The sequence below is a fragment of the Nicotiana tabacum genome, chromosome 9, assembly GCF_000715075.1.
Source record: "Nicotiana tabacum cultivar K326 chromosome 9, ASM71507v2, whole genome shotgun sequence".
NCBI lineage: Eukaryota > Viridiplantae > Streptophyta > Magnoliopsida > Solanales > Solanaceae > Nicotiana > Nicotiana tabacum.
In genome coordinates this window covers 29,014,661-29,030,158 of record NC_134088.1, presented here as the reverse complement: position 1 = coordinate 29,030,158, position 15,498 = coordinate 29,014,661, and the positions used below count along the sequence as shown (strand labels likewise).

At 42.3% G+C, this 15,498-nt stretch overlaps 1 protein-coding gene across 1 annotated transcript; it reads right to left on the bottom strand.

Annotated features, from left to right (window-relative positions):
- Window positions 1–2,643: 2,643 nt before the first annotated feature.
- Window positions 2,644–11,499, bottom strand: LOC142163837 (uncharacterized). Its single transcript, XM_075220981.1, is given in 9 exon segments — window positions 2,644–3,074; window positions 3,162–3,531; window positions 3,637–4,277; window positions 4,335–5,844; window positions 5,977–6,121; window positions 6,304–7,093; window positions 7,283–7,985; window positions 10,730–11,257; window positions 11,371–11,499. Coding segments are annotated over 9 exon segments (5,247 nt in total).
- Between the last annotated feature and the right edge of the window lie 3,999 nt (window positions 11,500–15,498).

Sequence of the window (15,498 nt, the reverse complement as noted above, 5' to 3'; positions counted from 1 at the left end):
TTCTTCCTTTGGTTATCTCGGACTGTCAGCTCGCATTCTCGAGGCGAACTTTTGCTACTTCTAACTTGGATTGAATTCTTAAATGACTTCCCTCGTTCTCCAGGTGGGCGCCTGATGACTTTAAACTGAAATGAATTCCCTCGTTCTCCAGGTGGGCGCCTGATGACCTTAAAATTTGAAATATATTCCCTCATTCTCCAGGTGGGCACCTGATGACTTAAAAACTTGAAATAAATTCCCTCATTCTCCAGGTGAGCGCCTGATGACCTAAAAACTTGAAATATATTCCCTCATTCTCCAGGTGGGCGCCTGACGACTTAAAAACTTAAAATAAATTCCCTCGTTCTCCAGGTGGGCGCCTGATGACCTAAAAACTTGAAAATATATTCCCTCATTCTCCAGGTGGGCGCCTGATGACTTAAAAAACTTTGAAATAAATTCCCTCATTCTCCAGGTAGGCGCCTGATGACCTAAAAACTTGAAATATATTCCCTCATTCTCCAGGTGGGCGCCTGATGACTTAAAAACTTGAAATAAATTCCCTCATTCTCCAGGTGGGTGCCTGATGACTTAGAAACTTGAAATAAATTTCCTTATTCTCCAGGTGGGCACCTGATGTTGACTTAAAGCTAAAATGAATTCCCTCATTCTCCAGGTGGGCGCCTGATGCTGACTTAAAAATTGAAATGAATTCCCTCGTTCTCCAGGTGGGTGCCTGATGCTGACTTAAAACTTGAAATAAATTCCCTCATTTTCCAGGTGGGTGCCTGCTGACTTAGAAACTGAAATGAATTCCCTCGTTCTCCAGGTGGGTGCCTGCAATCATGACAACACAGACAAAACAGAGAAAAGTTTTTGCCCCAGTTTGTACCAGGAACATTCATTGATTGTTAGTTGCATCCCATTATCCAGGAGGGTCCTGAAAACTTAAAACTAGATCCCATTATCCAGGAGGGTCCTGAAAATTTGAAATTAAATCCCATTATCCAGGAGGGTCCTGAAAAGTTAAAATTAACTCCCATTGTCCAGGAGGGTCCCGAAAACTTAAAACTGAACTTATCTGGAACATGCTTTCTCATGGATGATTCTTGGCAAAGCAAACAAGATTTCTTGCCCCTGCTTGAAACAAAGAAAATTTTGTCAGTTTGAAACTGTGGCGGTTAGTTTGTGGCATCCTTGCTGAAGGTGTCTGCTTCTGTCACTATCCTGCTTCACAAAGAATTGTTTGACCTTCCAATCGGACCTCGAACACAAAACCTCTGAATGCCTTGAATCCCTTACACTCAACTCGCCGTATGGTACTTTCATTCTGACAACTGTCGAACCTTTGCATTTCCTACAAATTCACGAATCACTTGACCACCTGAACTTCAGTTACCCCCGCACTGCTAATTCTACATCATGTCACTTGAGATGTGCCTGGCCGAATTTCGCTTAGTGCAAATAAAGAGCTAGTAGTGGGCTTTGAAGTCCTTTCTTGCTTGCTTAACAACAGACTAATTTGACTGAGACTTAGAAGAATAGACCCAAAAGAAACGAAGCGAAGTGACTTCGAGAATTAGGAATAAAATAAAAGAAAAAAAACAGTGACGACTATTTGAAGAAAAATGGAAAAGAGACTTATTTGAATGAAGCAACTGGCTCCAATGATCATGACATGCATTTCGGACTGATCAGCCTAATCCATCCAACTAATCACATTTCAGTTCATGCCATGTCTTCATACTTCAAAATCGGGTTTTCCATAATTCAATTTCTTTGTAAAGTCATGAACCTGATTCAGCTTGTAATGCCCCGAGGGGTTTTCACCAGCAAACCTTTCTCATTTGCTCCTCTCTCAACTCATTGTCGCCTTACAGTGCCCGTAAGGGTTTTCACCAATAAGACTCTCTCATTTGGATTTTCTCTCGACTCACCATCGCCTTATGGTGCCCGTGAGGGTTTTCACCAATAAGACTCTCTCATTTATTCATTTTTCCTTGTGCCCATGAACCAAGGTGCTACCCGTGATGTAAATCGCACCTCTATCTCATTTGGCTTGGCATCCTCAAAGTTGATCAGAAGGTCTTTCTTTGGACTGTAGTGTAGGTTTTGGACAGGGTTAGAAAGAAAGGGTGGCATGCAGGCTCAAAATAATTTAAGATGAAGGGGTTTAAAATTACAACTTTTGGAATCAAATCTTTTTACAAAACTAAAACTTCTGCCCCAGTTTCTTCGAATTTGGGGAATTTTGGACTTTTATTTTGAGGGGACCGAACCGTGTAAGGCTGCCTACGTATCCTTAAAAGGAATCAGGTCGAACGTAGTTCAAACATAAGAGTTTTGCTTTTGTTACTTTGCTTTTCTTTTTCTCCTCTCTTTTCTTTTTTCTTTCTTTGCTTTTCTCTTTTCTTTCTTTTTTTCTTCTTTTTTTTCCTTCTTTTTTTTCTTGATTTTTTTTTCTCTTCTTCTTCTTTTCTCTCTTTTTTCTTTTATATTTCTAACACTACTTTTGATTCCAAAAGAGGGGTATGAAAGAAAATAAATAAGGCTCAAAAAGGGTAACAAATGATAAAAGTGTTTGGGATAGCAGAATAAAATGCCTTCGTCATTCCAACTTTGAACGTGTCTAGTACAAAATGCGATTGAAGATAAGCAAAGAAATTATACATAATATCTCTTGACTGCATCAGAATTAATAGCCATATCCACACATTTACCTTCTATGTCTGTTAAATACAAAGCACCATTGGGCAACACCTTTGTCACAATGAAAGGCCCCTTCTAGTTTGGGGCGAACTTGCCTTTAGCTTCAGCCTGATGTGGAAGGATGCGTTTCAATACCAGCTGACCCACTTCAAATTTTCGGGGCCGAACCTTCTTGTTGTATGCTCTTGCCATTCTTTTCTGATACAATTGACCATGACATACTGCTGCCAATCTTTTTTCATCAATCAAACTCAATTGCTCTAGCCGGGTTTTGACCCACTCATCATTATCAATTTCAGTTTCAACAACGACCCGCAGGGATGGAATCTCAACTTCCGCAGGTATCACTGCCTCGGTTCCATATACCAGCAAATAGGGGGTTGCACCTATTGAAGTGCGGACAGTAGTGTGATAACCTAGCAAAGCAAACGGTAACTTTTCATGCCATTGCCTCGAACCTTGCACCATTTTACGAAGTATCTTCTTTATGTTCTTGTTAGCAGCCTCAACAGCTCCGTTTGCCTTAGGAAGATATGGAGTGGAGTTTCGATGCGTAACCTTGAACTGTTGGCATACCTCTTTCATCAAATGACTGTTGAGGTTAGCAGCATTATCTGTGATGATTACCTTGGGAATTCCGAACTGGCAAATGATGTTTGAATGAACAAAAACTACCACTGCCTTCTTGGTCACGGACTTGAAAGTTACAGCTTCGACCCACTTGGTAAAGTAATCAATGGCCACCAGAATAAACCTATGCCCGTTTGATGCTGCCGGCTCAATCGGTCCAATGACATCCATGCCCCAAGCAACAAAGGGCCAAGGTGCCGACATTGTGTGCAGCTCAGATGGCGGGGAATGAATCAAATCACCGTGCAACTGGCATTGATGACATTTGCGAACAAAGCTGATGCAATCACGTTCCATGGTGAGCCAATAATAACCTGCTCGAAGAATCTTCTTCGCCAAGACGTACCCACTTATATGTGGCCCGCAAACCCCGGAATGCACTTCGGCCATGATAGTCGAGGCTTGTTTAGCGTCTATACACCTTAGTAATCCTAGATCTGGAGTTCTCTTGTACAATATTCCCCCACTTAAGAAAAATCCACTAGCCAGACGTCGAATGGTTCTCTTTTGATCGCCTGTGGCATGTGCCGGATATACCCCTGATTTGATGTATTCCTTGACATCATGGAACCAAGGCTCACCATCAAGTTCCTCCTCAACCACATTGCAATAGGCATGCTGATCACGGATTTGGATTTGCAGAGGGTCGACATAAATCTCATCCGGATGGTGTAACATTGATGCCAGAGTAGCCAAGGCGTCGGCAATCTCATTATGAATATTGGGAATATGCCTGAACTCTACCGACCTGAATCGTTGACAAAGATCATGCAGACATTGTCGATACGGTATGAGCTTCAAATCACGGGTTTCCCATTCTCCCTGAATCTGGTGAACTAGCAAATCTGAGTCTCCCAAAACCAATATTTCTTGAACTCCCATATCTATAGCTAGCCTCAAACCCAGAATGCATGCCTCATATTCAGCCATGTTGTTAGTGCAATAAAATCGAAGTCGAGCTGTTACAGGGTAGTGATGCCTTGTTTCAGAAATGAGTACAGCCCCTATTCCGACACCTTTCAGGTTAGCAGCTCCATCAAAGAAGAGTTTCCAACCTGGTTTTTCATCATGATCAGCCCCGTCAACATACATCACTTCTTCATCAGGAAAATAAGTCTTCAGTGGCTCATATACTTCATCCACCGGATTCTCGGCCAAGTGATCGGCTAGGGCTTGGGCTTTCATCGCGGTTCGAGTCACATAGATGATGTCAAATTCTGTGAGTAAAATCTGCCACTTTGCCAACCTCCCTGTGGGCATAGGCTTCTGAAAGATATACCTTAGAGGATCCATGCGAGAAATGAGGTAAGTAGTGCAGGATGACAGATAATGCTTCAACTTTTGCGCCACCCAAGTCAGGGCGCAACATGTCCTTTCAAGAAGAGTATACTTAACCTCATAAGGAGTGAACTTCTTGCTAAGGTAATAAATGGCTTGCTCTTTCTTGCCCGTGATGTCGTGTTGACCCAACACACAACTAAAAGAATTATCTGTGACTGTCAAATAGAGGATTAAAGGTCTCCCAGGTTCTGGCGGGACCAATACAGGGGGGTTCAGCAGGTAATTCTTGATCTTATCAAATGCTTCCTGACACTCATCGGTCCACTTAACCGCAGCATTTTTCTTTAGTAACTTAAATATGGGCTCACAAGTCGTCGTGAGTTGAGCAATAAACCTGCTGATATAGTTTAACCTCCCGAGCAGGCTCATCACCTCAGTTTTATTCTTTGGTGGTGGTAGTTCTTGGATGGCCTTAATCTTTGACGGATCCAACTCGATGCCGCGTCGACTGACTATGAATCCCAACAGTTTCCCCGACGGAACACCAAATGCACATTTCGCTGGATTGAGCTTGAGGTTGTACCTGTGGAGCCTTTGGAAAAACTTTCTCAAATCCCCAACATGGTCGGACTGCTTCTTTGATTTTATGATCACATCATCTACATAAACCTCAATTTCCTTGTGTATTATGTCATGAAATATAGTAGTCATTGCCCTCATGTAAGTTGCCCCAGCATTCTTTAAACCGAATGGCATTACCCGGTAGCAATACGTCCCCCATGGCGTGATAAATGCTGTCTTTTCTGCGTCTTCCTCGTCCATCAGGATCTGATGATATCCCGCATAACAATCCACGAAAGACCTGATCTCGTTCTTGGCACAATTATCAATCAGAATGTGGATATTTGGCAATGGAAAGTTATCTTTTGGACTTGCCTTGTTGAGATCACGATAATCAACACACACCCTCGTCTTACCATCCTTCTTTGGTACTGGTACCACATTAGCTAACCAAGTGGGATACTGAGTGACCCGAATGACCTTTGCCTCCAGTTGCTTTGTGATTTCTTCTTTAATCTTCACACTCATATCAGTCTTGAACTTTCTTAACTTTTGCTTGACAGGAGGGAATGTAGGGTCGGTTGGCAATTTATGAGCTACCAAATCAGTACTCAAGCCCGGCATGTCGTCATACGACCATGCAAAGACACCTTTGTATGCAAATAGTGTTTTGATTATTTCTTCCTTGATTTGCGGTTCCAGATGCACACTTATCTTGGCTTCTCTAACATTATTTTGATCCCCTAAATAGATTGCTTCGGTTTCATTCAAATTAGGCTTGGGTTTTTCTTCGAAGTGTTTTAGTTCTCTACTGACTTCCTCAAATGCCGTCTCTTCATCGTATTCTGTTTCATCATCACCCTCTACTTCTTGGATCGTTGTTTCAGAATTAGATTGGCTTTTAAGATTTGGCTGAAAATTCCTCATGCATGTCATGTCATTGAAACCAGCATAAAAGGAACTGTACAGAAAGAAAAGCAAAAACAAAAAATGAAACGCTATCAGGATCAATGGAAAAACTGGAAATTGTAAAAAATAAAAGGATAGAAGGGTTTGTACATTGAAACAAACAAAAACTAAGAAAAATCTGGGTTACAACCCTGGAATAACCCAGATGACAGAAAGGAAAACAAAGCAAACTACCAAAACTCCTTCCGGATGGGGAGAGGAGTAGCTTTCCAATTGCTAAGCTTCACGTTTGGTCCGACAAACTGCACATCGGCATTACTGGAACCTTCCCCAATTTTGACCATATTGACCTCATCAAACAGACTCTGGAACCTCTTGATCAAATCTTCATCAAAGTCGACCACAGGTTTTGGGACCACTGACATTGGGCGTTTGGCGACCCCTGACTTGACGAAAGACTTGGAGATATGCGGAACAGGTTTAGGGAGTGACCATGCCTTTCCTTTCAAACTTTTAGCCCTTTTCACGTCTTTCCCTGTGAGTGTGAATCCCAAACCAAATGTACCAAAACTTTCACGTAGGCACAACGGGTGCACAATACCTTGCAGAGATGAACCCAGACCTTTGCCCGGCAGAAAACCATTCTTCAACATTTCATTTGCTACCATGACGGACGCGGATGGTATCTTCAGACCTGGAGTGCATTCCCCTTCGGGAAATTTCTCGACAGACACTGTTTCGAACATTTGGTAAACCCAAGGCCCTTTGTCATCTTCAACTTCAATAAATGGAACGATTGTGTCGTTGTAAGCAGATAAGTTCTCATCACTGTGCACAACTATTTCCTGCCTGTCCCATTCAAACTTTACCATTTGATGCAGAGAAGACGGGATTGCCTTGGCAGCATGGATCCAGGGCCTGCCCAACAACAAGTTATAAGAGACAGCCACATCTAGCACTTGGAACTCCATAGTGAACTCAACTGGCCCTATTGACAAATTGAGCATTATATCACCGACAGAATCTTTCCCTCCTCCATCGAAGCCTCGAACGCATACATTATTAATGTGGATCCTTTCAGTGCCATTCTTCAACTTTTGCAGAGTGGACAGAGGGCAAATATTTGCACTAGAACCGTTATCCACCAGTACCCTTCAGACAGCAGAATCCTCACACTTCACTGTGAGATAAAGAGCTCGATTGTGTTCTGTACCCTCTATAGGGAGTTCATCATCCGAGAAAGTGATCCTGTTTGCTTCGAAAATCTTGTTAGCAATCTTTTCCAAGTGGTTCACCGTGATCTTGTCAGGAACATGAGCCTTGTTCAAAATCTTCATCAGGGCTTTGTGGTGTTCATCGGAATGTATCAGCAACGACAGAAGAGAGATCTGAGCTGGTGTTTTCCTCAACTGTTCTACAATGGAATAGTCTTGCATTTTCATCTTTTTCAGGAATTCCTCAGCCTCTTCTTCGGTGACCGACTTTTTTACTAGGATGTGGCCGTCCTTGGATGGATTGGTTTTCCTCAGTTCTTCTGGGGTAAAACATCTCCCGGAACGAGTCAGCCCTCCGGTTCCATTGACTTCTTCCTCTACTTCTTTCCCTTTATACATTACTATCACCTGTTTGTAATTCCACGGGACGGCCTTTGTGTCAACCATTGGCAACTGGGTCACTGGCTTAATAATAACGGGGGTAACACGAGCCCCTTCCACGATTATGACCGGCTTGCCCGGGACCCCTGGCACGATCACTTTTTGCCTTTCCTGGTTCGCTTCGACATCAACCGGAGGCCCTTTCACAACCAATACAGAAGGCTTCACATTGAGCGTGCTTGGCTTCTCCGACACCCCTTTAATCGTCAAGGATATTGCTTTTGCAGAATCTAGCGCTTTGATTGGATTATTCTCGCTAGCCTGGATCATCATGACAGACTTGGAAGAGTTTTTGGGCTCCCCATCCTTATGAACTATCTCAATCATGTGTGTCTCTGCATGGGCCGGCAAAGGATTTTGGTTGATGTTTGGCGCCTCCGGGCTCTGGACCACAATTTGATTTGTATCAATGAGCTCTTGGATCTCCCTCTTCAAATGCCAGCACTTCTCTATGTCGTGCCCCGGGGCATCGGAACAATATGCACATCTGAGGGAATAGTCAAGGTTCCTTGGAGGCGGATTTGGTATCTTGGGCTCAATCGGCCTCAAAACGTCCAACTGCCTCAACCTCTGAAACAAACTGGTATAGGACTCTCCAAGAGGGGTGAAGGTTTCTTTTCGTTGTTGCCTTTCTTTTCTGTAATCTGGCTTCGGTCGAAAACTTGGACCAGTAGGGTTTTGGTATGGTTGTGGGGGAGTATAAAGATTTTGTGGAGTTGGAGCACGCCATTGTGGGTAAGGAGGGGGTTGAGCATATGACTGTGCATGGTGAACATGGTATTGGGGTAGCTCGACAGAATATCGAGGGTCTTGTGGCGGGAGATAGTGCTGAGATGGATTATATGGAACTTGGGTGTAGGCTTGAGGTTGGGGTCGAGTTTGGGTGTATTGGTGAGGCGGACCCCTTGGGCCACGCCATGATCCAGAGACAAACATAGCGACATCTTCTTTCTTCTTTTTGCCTAACAGGCTTCCGGTGCCACTTTGAATTGCCTGTGTGGTCACTTTTATGGCAGAGTAGCTCATGATCTTGCTTGACTTGAGTCCCTTTTCCACCATTCCTCCCATCTTTACCACATCGTTGAAGGACTTACCTATGGCTGAGATCAAATGGCCAAAGTAAGTGGGCTCTAGGGCTTGAAGAAAGTACTCGACCATCTCATCTTCCTCCATTGGAGGGTAGACTCGTGCAGCTTGTTCTCTCCATCTGAAACCATATTACCTAAAGCTTTCATTGGGCCTCTTCTCTACCTTGGACAAAGATAGGCGATACGGGACAATGTCTATATTGTACTGAAAGTGCCGAGCAAAGGCCTGAGCCAAGTCATCCCATGTGTACCACCTGCTAGTGTCTTGGCGGGTGTACCATTCTAAAGCTGCCCCACTCAGACTCTGACTGAAATATGCCATTAATAATTCATCTTTCCCACCGGCGCCTCTCATATTGCTGCAGAAGCCTCTCAAATGGGCCACGGGATCTCCGTGTCCATCGTACGGGTCAAACTTGGGCATCTTGAACCCAGCGGGCAATTGAACATCCGGAAATAAGCATAAATCCTTGTAAGCCACACTTACTTGGCTTCCTATCCCTTGCATGTTCTTCAAAGATTGCTCTAGGCTCTTCACTTTCCTGAACATCTCGTCCTGCTCCACATTCTGGGATGGTTTCTCAGTTTCGACAAGAGGTTCAAAGCGAGGGGCACGGGAATAAGGATCCGCGACTTTGAAAGTTGGTTCCAGACCATAATATTGGGTATTTGGAGCTTGGAATGCAGGTTCACTAGATGATCTGTGGAGGGTAGCTCGCGGAGGGGATACGAAAATAGGAGCGGATGTCGGAGCAGGGTATGCAGTTGTTTTGGCTGGTGGAGCATGAAAGGTTTGGGACGAGGTGCCAGGGTAGTGGTGATAAGGGGTAAAGCCTGGTGCGTGCTGAGGGGAAAGGTCAATGGTAATGGGATCTTGGGCTTGTGATAGTGGTGGAATGAAAGCGGGATTTTCCGAGTAGTTAGCGGGGAATGAAGGTGGGGGATGCCCCCTGACCCAGGCTTGATACATTTCTGCCATTTGATGCTTCAACCTGTAGACCTCTTCTTTCAATTCAGACTCCGATTCTACAACCTCCCTTGGCGGGTCGACAACACCCGTGTCCAATTCTTTGCTAGTCATGACTGCCTTGCACTTTGATCTGGTGTTATAAGGGTGACTTGCCAGGATGCCAACAAACTAACCACCTAAAACAAAACTTGTCTCTGTTCACACGCAAAAACTTGGTCAGTTTTAAAAGCAATTTACAGATAGGTAATCGCACATTAGATATGCAATGCACCTGAGCAGTTAACGTTCCTAAATGCTTTGCGACGGTTCGTATGTTTCATCCCGGCTTTTCCAAATTCTCCAAATCCTGACTTTTCCCTCTCTTATTCTTTCCTCTTTTTTTTTTTAGTTTGGCCCCTCTTTTCTTTTAAAAATATGATCGAATCCTATGGGGATTGCCTACGTATCATGATGCTGCATGAATCAGATCATTACGTAGTTCAGAGCAATAGACGCGAAATAATTTATTTCATTAATAAAAGACAATCTTTTTGGATTTTCTATTACAAGGACTAAAGTAGAGATGACTGCAAAAAAGGAAAATCTACAGACTCGGCATAAAGTAATAGACAACTTTGACAAAGGCGAACAAGACTCAAAGAAAGTAAAACACAGACTACTAAAGGAAATCAAAAATACATAAGAGCATCCACTGGTACTCCGGAGGCTTGCGGGACATCAGCCGGTCTCCGCATAGGCCTGCAGGCAATATCTTCTTGGAGGCGGTCTAGGTCAACCATCACTTGTCGGACGAATGTCATTACAGAAGCAAAAAATATAGACTTGGTCATGTCTTCACATTCATGGCATTTCATTACAACATAATCAGCTATCTCTTTAATCCTCATTCTGATGACACCCTTTTCTTGCAGCAAACGTCCAATCTGCTGGGCCCGAGCCTCTAATACTTGTGTATCTGTGTTGCTTTGGTCTTGTAACTGCTTCAGGCTTTCTTGTAGTTGGTAAATCAGTGCATAGCAATGCTCTCTTTCTGTCCTGAAATCCTTTGTTTGCTTAATCATTTCATTTTCCAGAGCAACCAACTTTTCCTGCAAAATCGCTACTTCTTTATCATATTTCTGCTTCAACTGGTGGGCTAATCTAGCGTGTTCTTCCGCACCTTTGGCCAGCTTTGCTTGAGCATTGAACAAATCCCCCTCGACCTTTGTCAAGTCAAAACCGTAATCATGCACTTTCCGCCTCAGGTTGGTTATAATTTTCTCATCTCTCTCACTTCTTGCTGGTGTCTCGGCGGCTATCTTCATTCTCTGAATTTGGGCTCGAAGGGCTTCATTTTCCTTGGCCAACCTCTTCTTTTCCCCTGCATCTTCAGCTGCCTGCAAACTACCATCAAATTTGATTTTTTCAATTTGCCCTTCGAGCTTGCTTATGGTGGTCCGGTACTCCCTTTCTTTGGCTAACCAAGCCCACTGCTCCTGCGATGCGTCAACAAATTCTTGGATATGAGGTCTTTTAGTTGGTCGTTCGGGTTCACCACTCGTCGCGACTCTCTTTCCATACCAGGCAACATAACTAGGTAAGACCTCACCTTTAGACAAATCACGTACTCGGGTATTTGCCCCCAAATACTGGCATTCGCTCCAAATTTGACGAACCGTTTCTTCGGGAAATTGGGCATCAGGACGGATTTCGACCACATAAGTGCTAAGATCTTCATCTCTAGGAACTGTCTGGCATCTTCCAAGCTGTCTCAAAACCCGGTACGGAGCATAGGGTTGGATGCTTCGGAGACCCATTAGCAAGAAGTAGGGACCAGTGGCGGGCATATAAACAATCTCATCAACGGGAAGCCAACCCAATGTCCATTCTATCTGATCTGCGGTCGTAGATTGAAGGCGGGTAATCCAATCTTTGACCCCTTTCGGCATCTCGAATCCTGTTACTCGTGCACTAAACTCTTCAATGCAGTTTTTTCCCGTAGACCCATAGTTCATGTATCGAGGACGATGACAGAGGTGTTCGATCATCCATAGTTGCAACAACAGGTTGCATCCCTCGAAAAAACTGGCTCCGGCCTTACAGAACGTGAGGGCTCGGAATATATCTGATACTATTATGGGTGCGAGAGTACTCTTGGCCTGAGTAGTCAGAACGTGGACAACCCCGGCTATCCGCAAATCAATGTGCCCGTCCTCCCTTAGAAACACCAAAAGTCCTAAAAATGCCACCATGAAGGCAAAACATCTATGGGTCTCCCATTTTGATCGGTCTCCTTTACTGCAGAGTCCATTTTCAGGGTCTTCGAATCCCCCTAGATGCCCGTATCGCTGATATAGAAAATGAAAGGTGGAAATTCCCCGTGCTAGACTTCCCGTCTTGATTTGTCTGCTTATCTTTAATAAGTCCATAAACTTGTGGGGAGTAACAGTCCTTGGAGATACCAGGTACTTGTGTCTCAGTCCTACCGTGCTCCCAGTATAACCCGCTATTTCTTCCAAAGTGGGCGTAAGCTCAAAATCTGAGAAGTGTAAAACATTATGAGCGGGGTCCCAGAATGCCACTAATGCCTCTATCAGGTCCCTTCTAGGTTGAATTTTCAATAGTTCAGCGAGCGCCCCTAGGTATTGGTTGACCATATCTCGTCCTTGTTTTCCCAAATCCTCCCACCACATGTGGAGTGCCAGTGGAATCTGATCCATAACTTTCACAGGTAAGTTCTGAACGGTGCTCATTCTGCACATTTTAAATTAGGGTGACTAGATTAAAATTTTGTACAAAACTGACCATGAAAAGATTACTATCATTATAATTTTTGAAAAGTATAACCGAAAATAAATCACGGCCACTTTTGCAAATACGGCCTTTCAACGCTTCGGAGGAGAAGATTTTAGGGTTGTGTTTGCGAAGTGGTCAATTTTTATTTTATTTTTTTTTTAAAAGAAAATATTTTTGGAATTTGATTATTCTGTTTTTTTTTTAATTTTTGAAAAAGCAAGACTTCTAAAGAAAAAAGAAAATATTTCTTTTTTTTTTGAATTTTGATTTTATAATTATTTTTTCGAAATTTCGAAATAAAAAACTTCTAAAAAAAGGAAAAGGGAAATATTTTTGGATTTTAATTTCATTTGTCTTCTTTTTCTAATGAAAGACTCCTACAGATAAAATATATACTTGTTTTGGTTTAAAATTATTTTTTTTAATCTTTTATTTGTTTGGATTTTCTTTAAAAAAAAGACTCCTAAAAGAAGGAATTAAAGGAAATATTTTTGAATTTTTAAAAATGGGGTCTCAAAGAAAGACTTTCTAAATAAGGAAATAAAGGAAAATATTTTTAGATTTTTAAAAATTGGGGGCCGGAACCGATTAGGTTTGCCTACGTATCTCACATCTGGTGAGAATCAGACCCGCGTAGTTCGTTCATTTTGACGCGCAGAAAAATATGATTTGTTTTGAAATGATTCTCTCTTTGTTTTTGAAATTTCGACAGAGTAACGAGATTTTTGAATACTGGAATTATCAAAACCAGGTGTTTTTCTGTCTTACCTCACTCTTGGTTTTTCTCTTGTTTTTTTTTTTTTTGGTTTTTTTTTTCTTACTCACGAAGCCGGTCAACATACAAGCCAAACAAATTAATGCACAAGTAGCACGTAAAGAATGCATCAGGATGATCTTTTAATTTTGGGTACACCTGTCCTAGACGGACCCAACCCCTGTGTTGAGTCCCCTAAGTCAAATGCACGTGATGCAAGCAAACGTACCTACTAGGGATCCGGCATGAGGCTGTGTTATTCTAAGTTTAAATCCTGGGTGTATTGTTCTAGACCTGGCTTACCCGAGCGGACAACTCGAGCCGAGGGGGGCAACGTACCGGTAACCAAAAGGCCATCCGGCTTTGTAACTGATCCGATCCTCGTTCTAAATTAGGGTATGACACTAACAGAAAAGAAGTCACGCCAGCGTGCACTTCCCAGAAGATTTAGAAGACTCAGAGAGAGGAAAGGTTTCGTAGCAGTTTATATACAATTCACACAATATCAAAGCGGTTAAAAAAAAAAGCGGCATTTAGCACATTAGGCTCAAACACGTAAAAATCAGACAATCGTGAAAGCCAATCATAACAGCTATTCTAAGCTCGAATTCTGAACCCTGAACCAGAGATTCTGGGTTCGATCCCCAGCAGAGTCGCCAGAGCTGTCACACCTCCTTTTTTCCTAGGGGGATATGGGAAATAAGGGAGTTTTTCCAATTAAAGTGACATTAATCGAAATGGGATTATTTATTTATTTCAGAGTCGCCACTTGGAATAATTTATGGTGTCCCAAGTCACCGGTTTATTTTAAATCCCAAATCGAGGAAATTGACTCTTATTTATGGTCTGCGAACACATAAAACCGGGTAAGGAATTCTGTTAACGCGGGAGAAGGTGTGAGGCACTCCTGAGTTCCGTGGTTTTAGCACGGTCGCTCAACTATTAATAATTGGCCTAATTATCTGATTTATTACATATTTAAAGCCTATTGTGCATTTTTACTTTTTAACCGCTTTTAATCATTTATGGAATTATTTTTGGGACAAGTCACGATGTCGTACACTTGTCATTTTGGCACATATTGTGAATCACGTCACGTGAAACGCACCCGCGACTTACAACATGTTTATTTTTATTATTTGATGTTGTGGTCGAGTCACGTGAAACGCACACTCGAATTGGGGAATTATGTATCATGACTATGCCACGGGAACCGTACCCATAGTCACGAAGATTTATTAATCGCGCCTAAAGCATTTTCTACGAATTTTCATTAAAAAAAACGTACTCGTGTCAAGCGAACGTCGAAAATCCTAAAGATTGCCTACTCGGGTGAGATCGGCTTAAGCATACTCCTAGCTAGAGCAATAAAATAAAATAGTGAATATGTAGTTCTCAAATTTCAATTATGTTTCCTTAAAATCCCAACTCCACGGCACATTTCAATCATCAATAAACATATGTTGCATCTAAAACATTAGAAACCAACCAGACACGACATGAAGGAAAGAAAATTAACAAACAAACAAAATAAGGGAGAGTAAATAAAAAATATGGTAAGAGCTATTTAAGTATTCTACTAATTCCTCTTCTGCCAACTAAGGACACTCATATTGCTCACTTAACTCGCACAATCACAGTCTTTACACATCAGATGCTTAGCTAGATGAATAACCTTCACAAAAACTCATTATATTCTCTAAATTTCTTCAAAAACAGTGACCTCCTTTTAAAATTTGAAATTTCAAGAATGAAATAAGGGACTATGGTAAAGCATGAGAAACAGAGACTAAACCAACTTTTAAATCTGAAGACAATACCTCTACAATATCCATGGGCTACTCAATATAGCAAAGATAATTCCTACGAACGCATCTAAATTAAAATATCACGAAAAAGATTCAACAAATCTCAAACAAGAAATCAACCATTGAACCAAAGGCTAATACCATTTTCCAAATCATATTGAAAATCAATGCTAAATTAGAAGTAAGAGGGGGAAGAATGAACCTGTTATAGCCAAAGAATTTAATAACGGCAGAAGAGATAGCAATTCCAAAGTTCGACTCAAAAAATTTGTTTGAGAAGCGACTGTACAAACGAGTAGGAATCGCGAGCCAAATTGAAACCGCGAACCCCGGACGGGATCTCGAAACGGCACCGGAATTTTGAACTCAAACACGAACT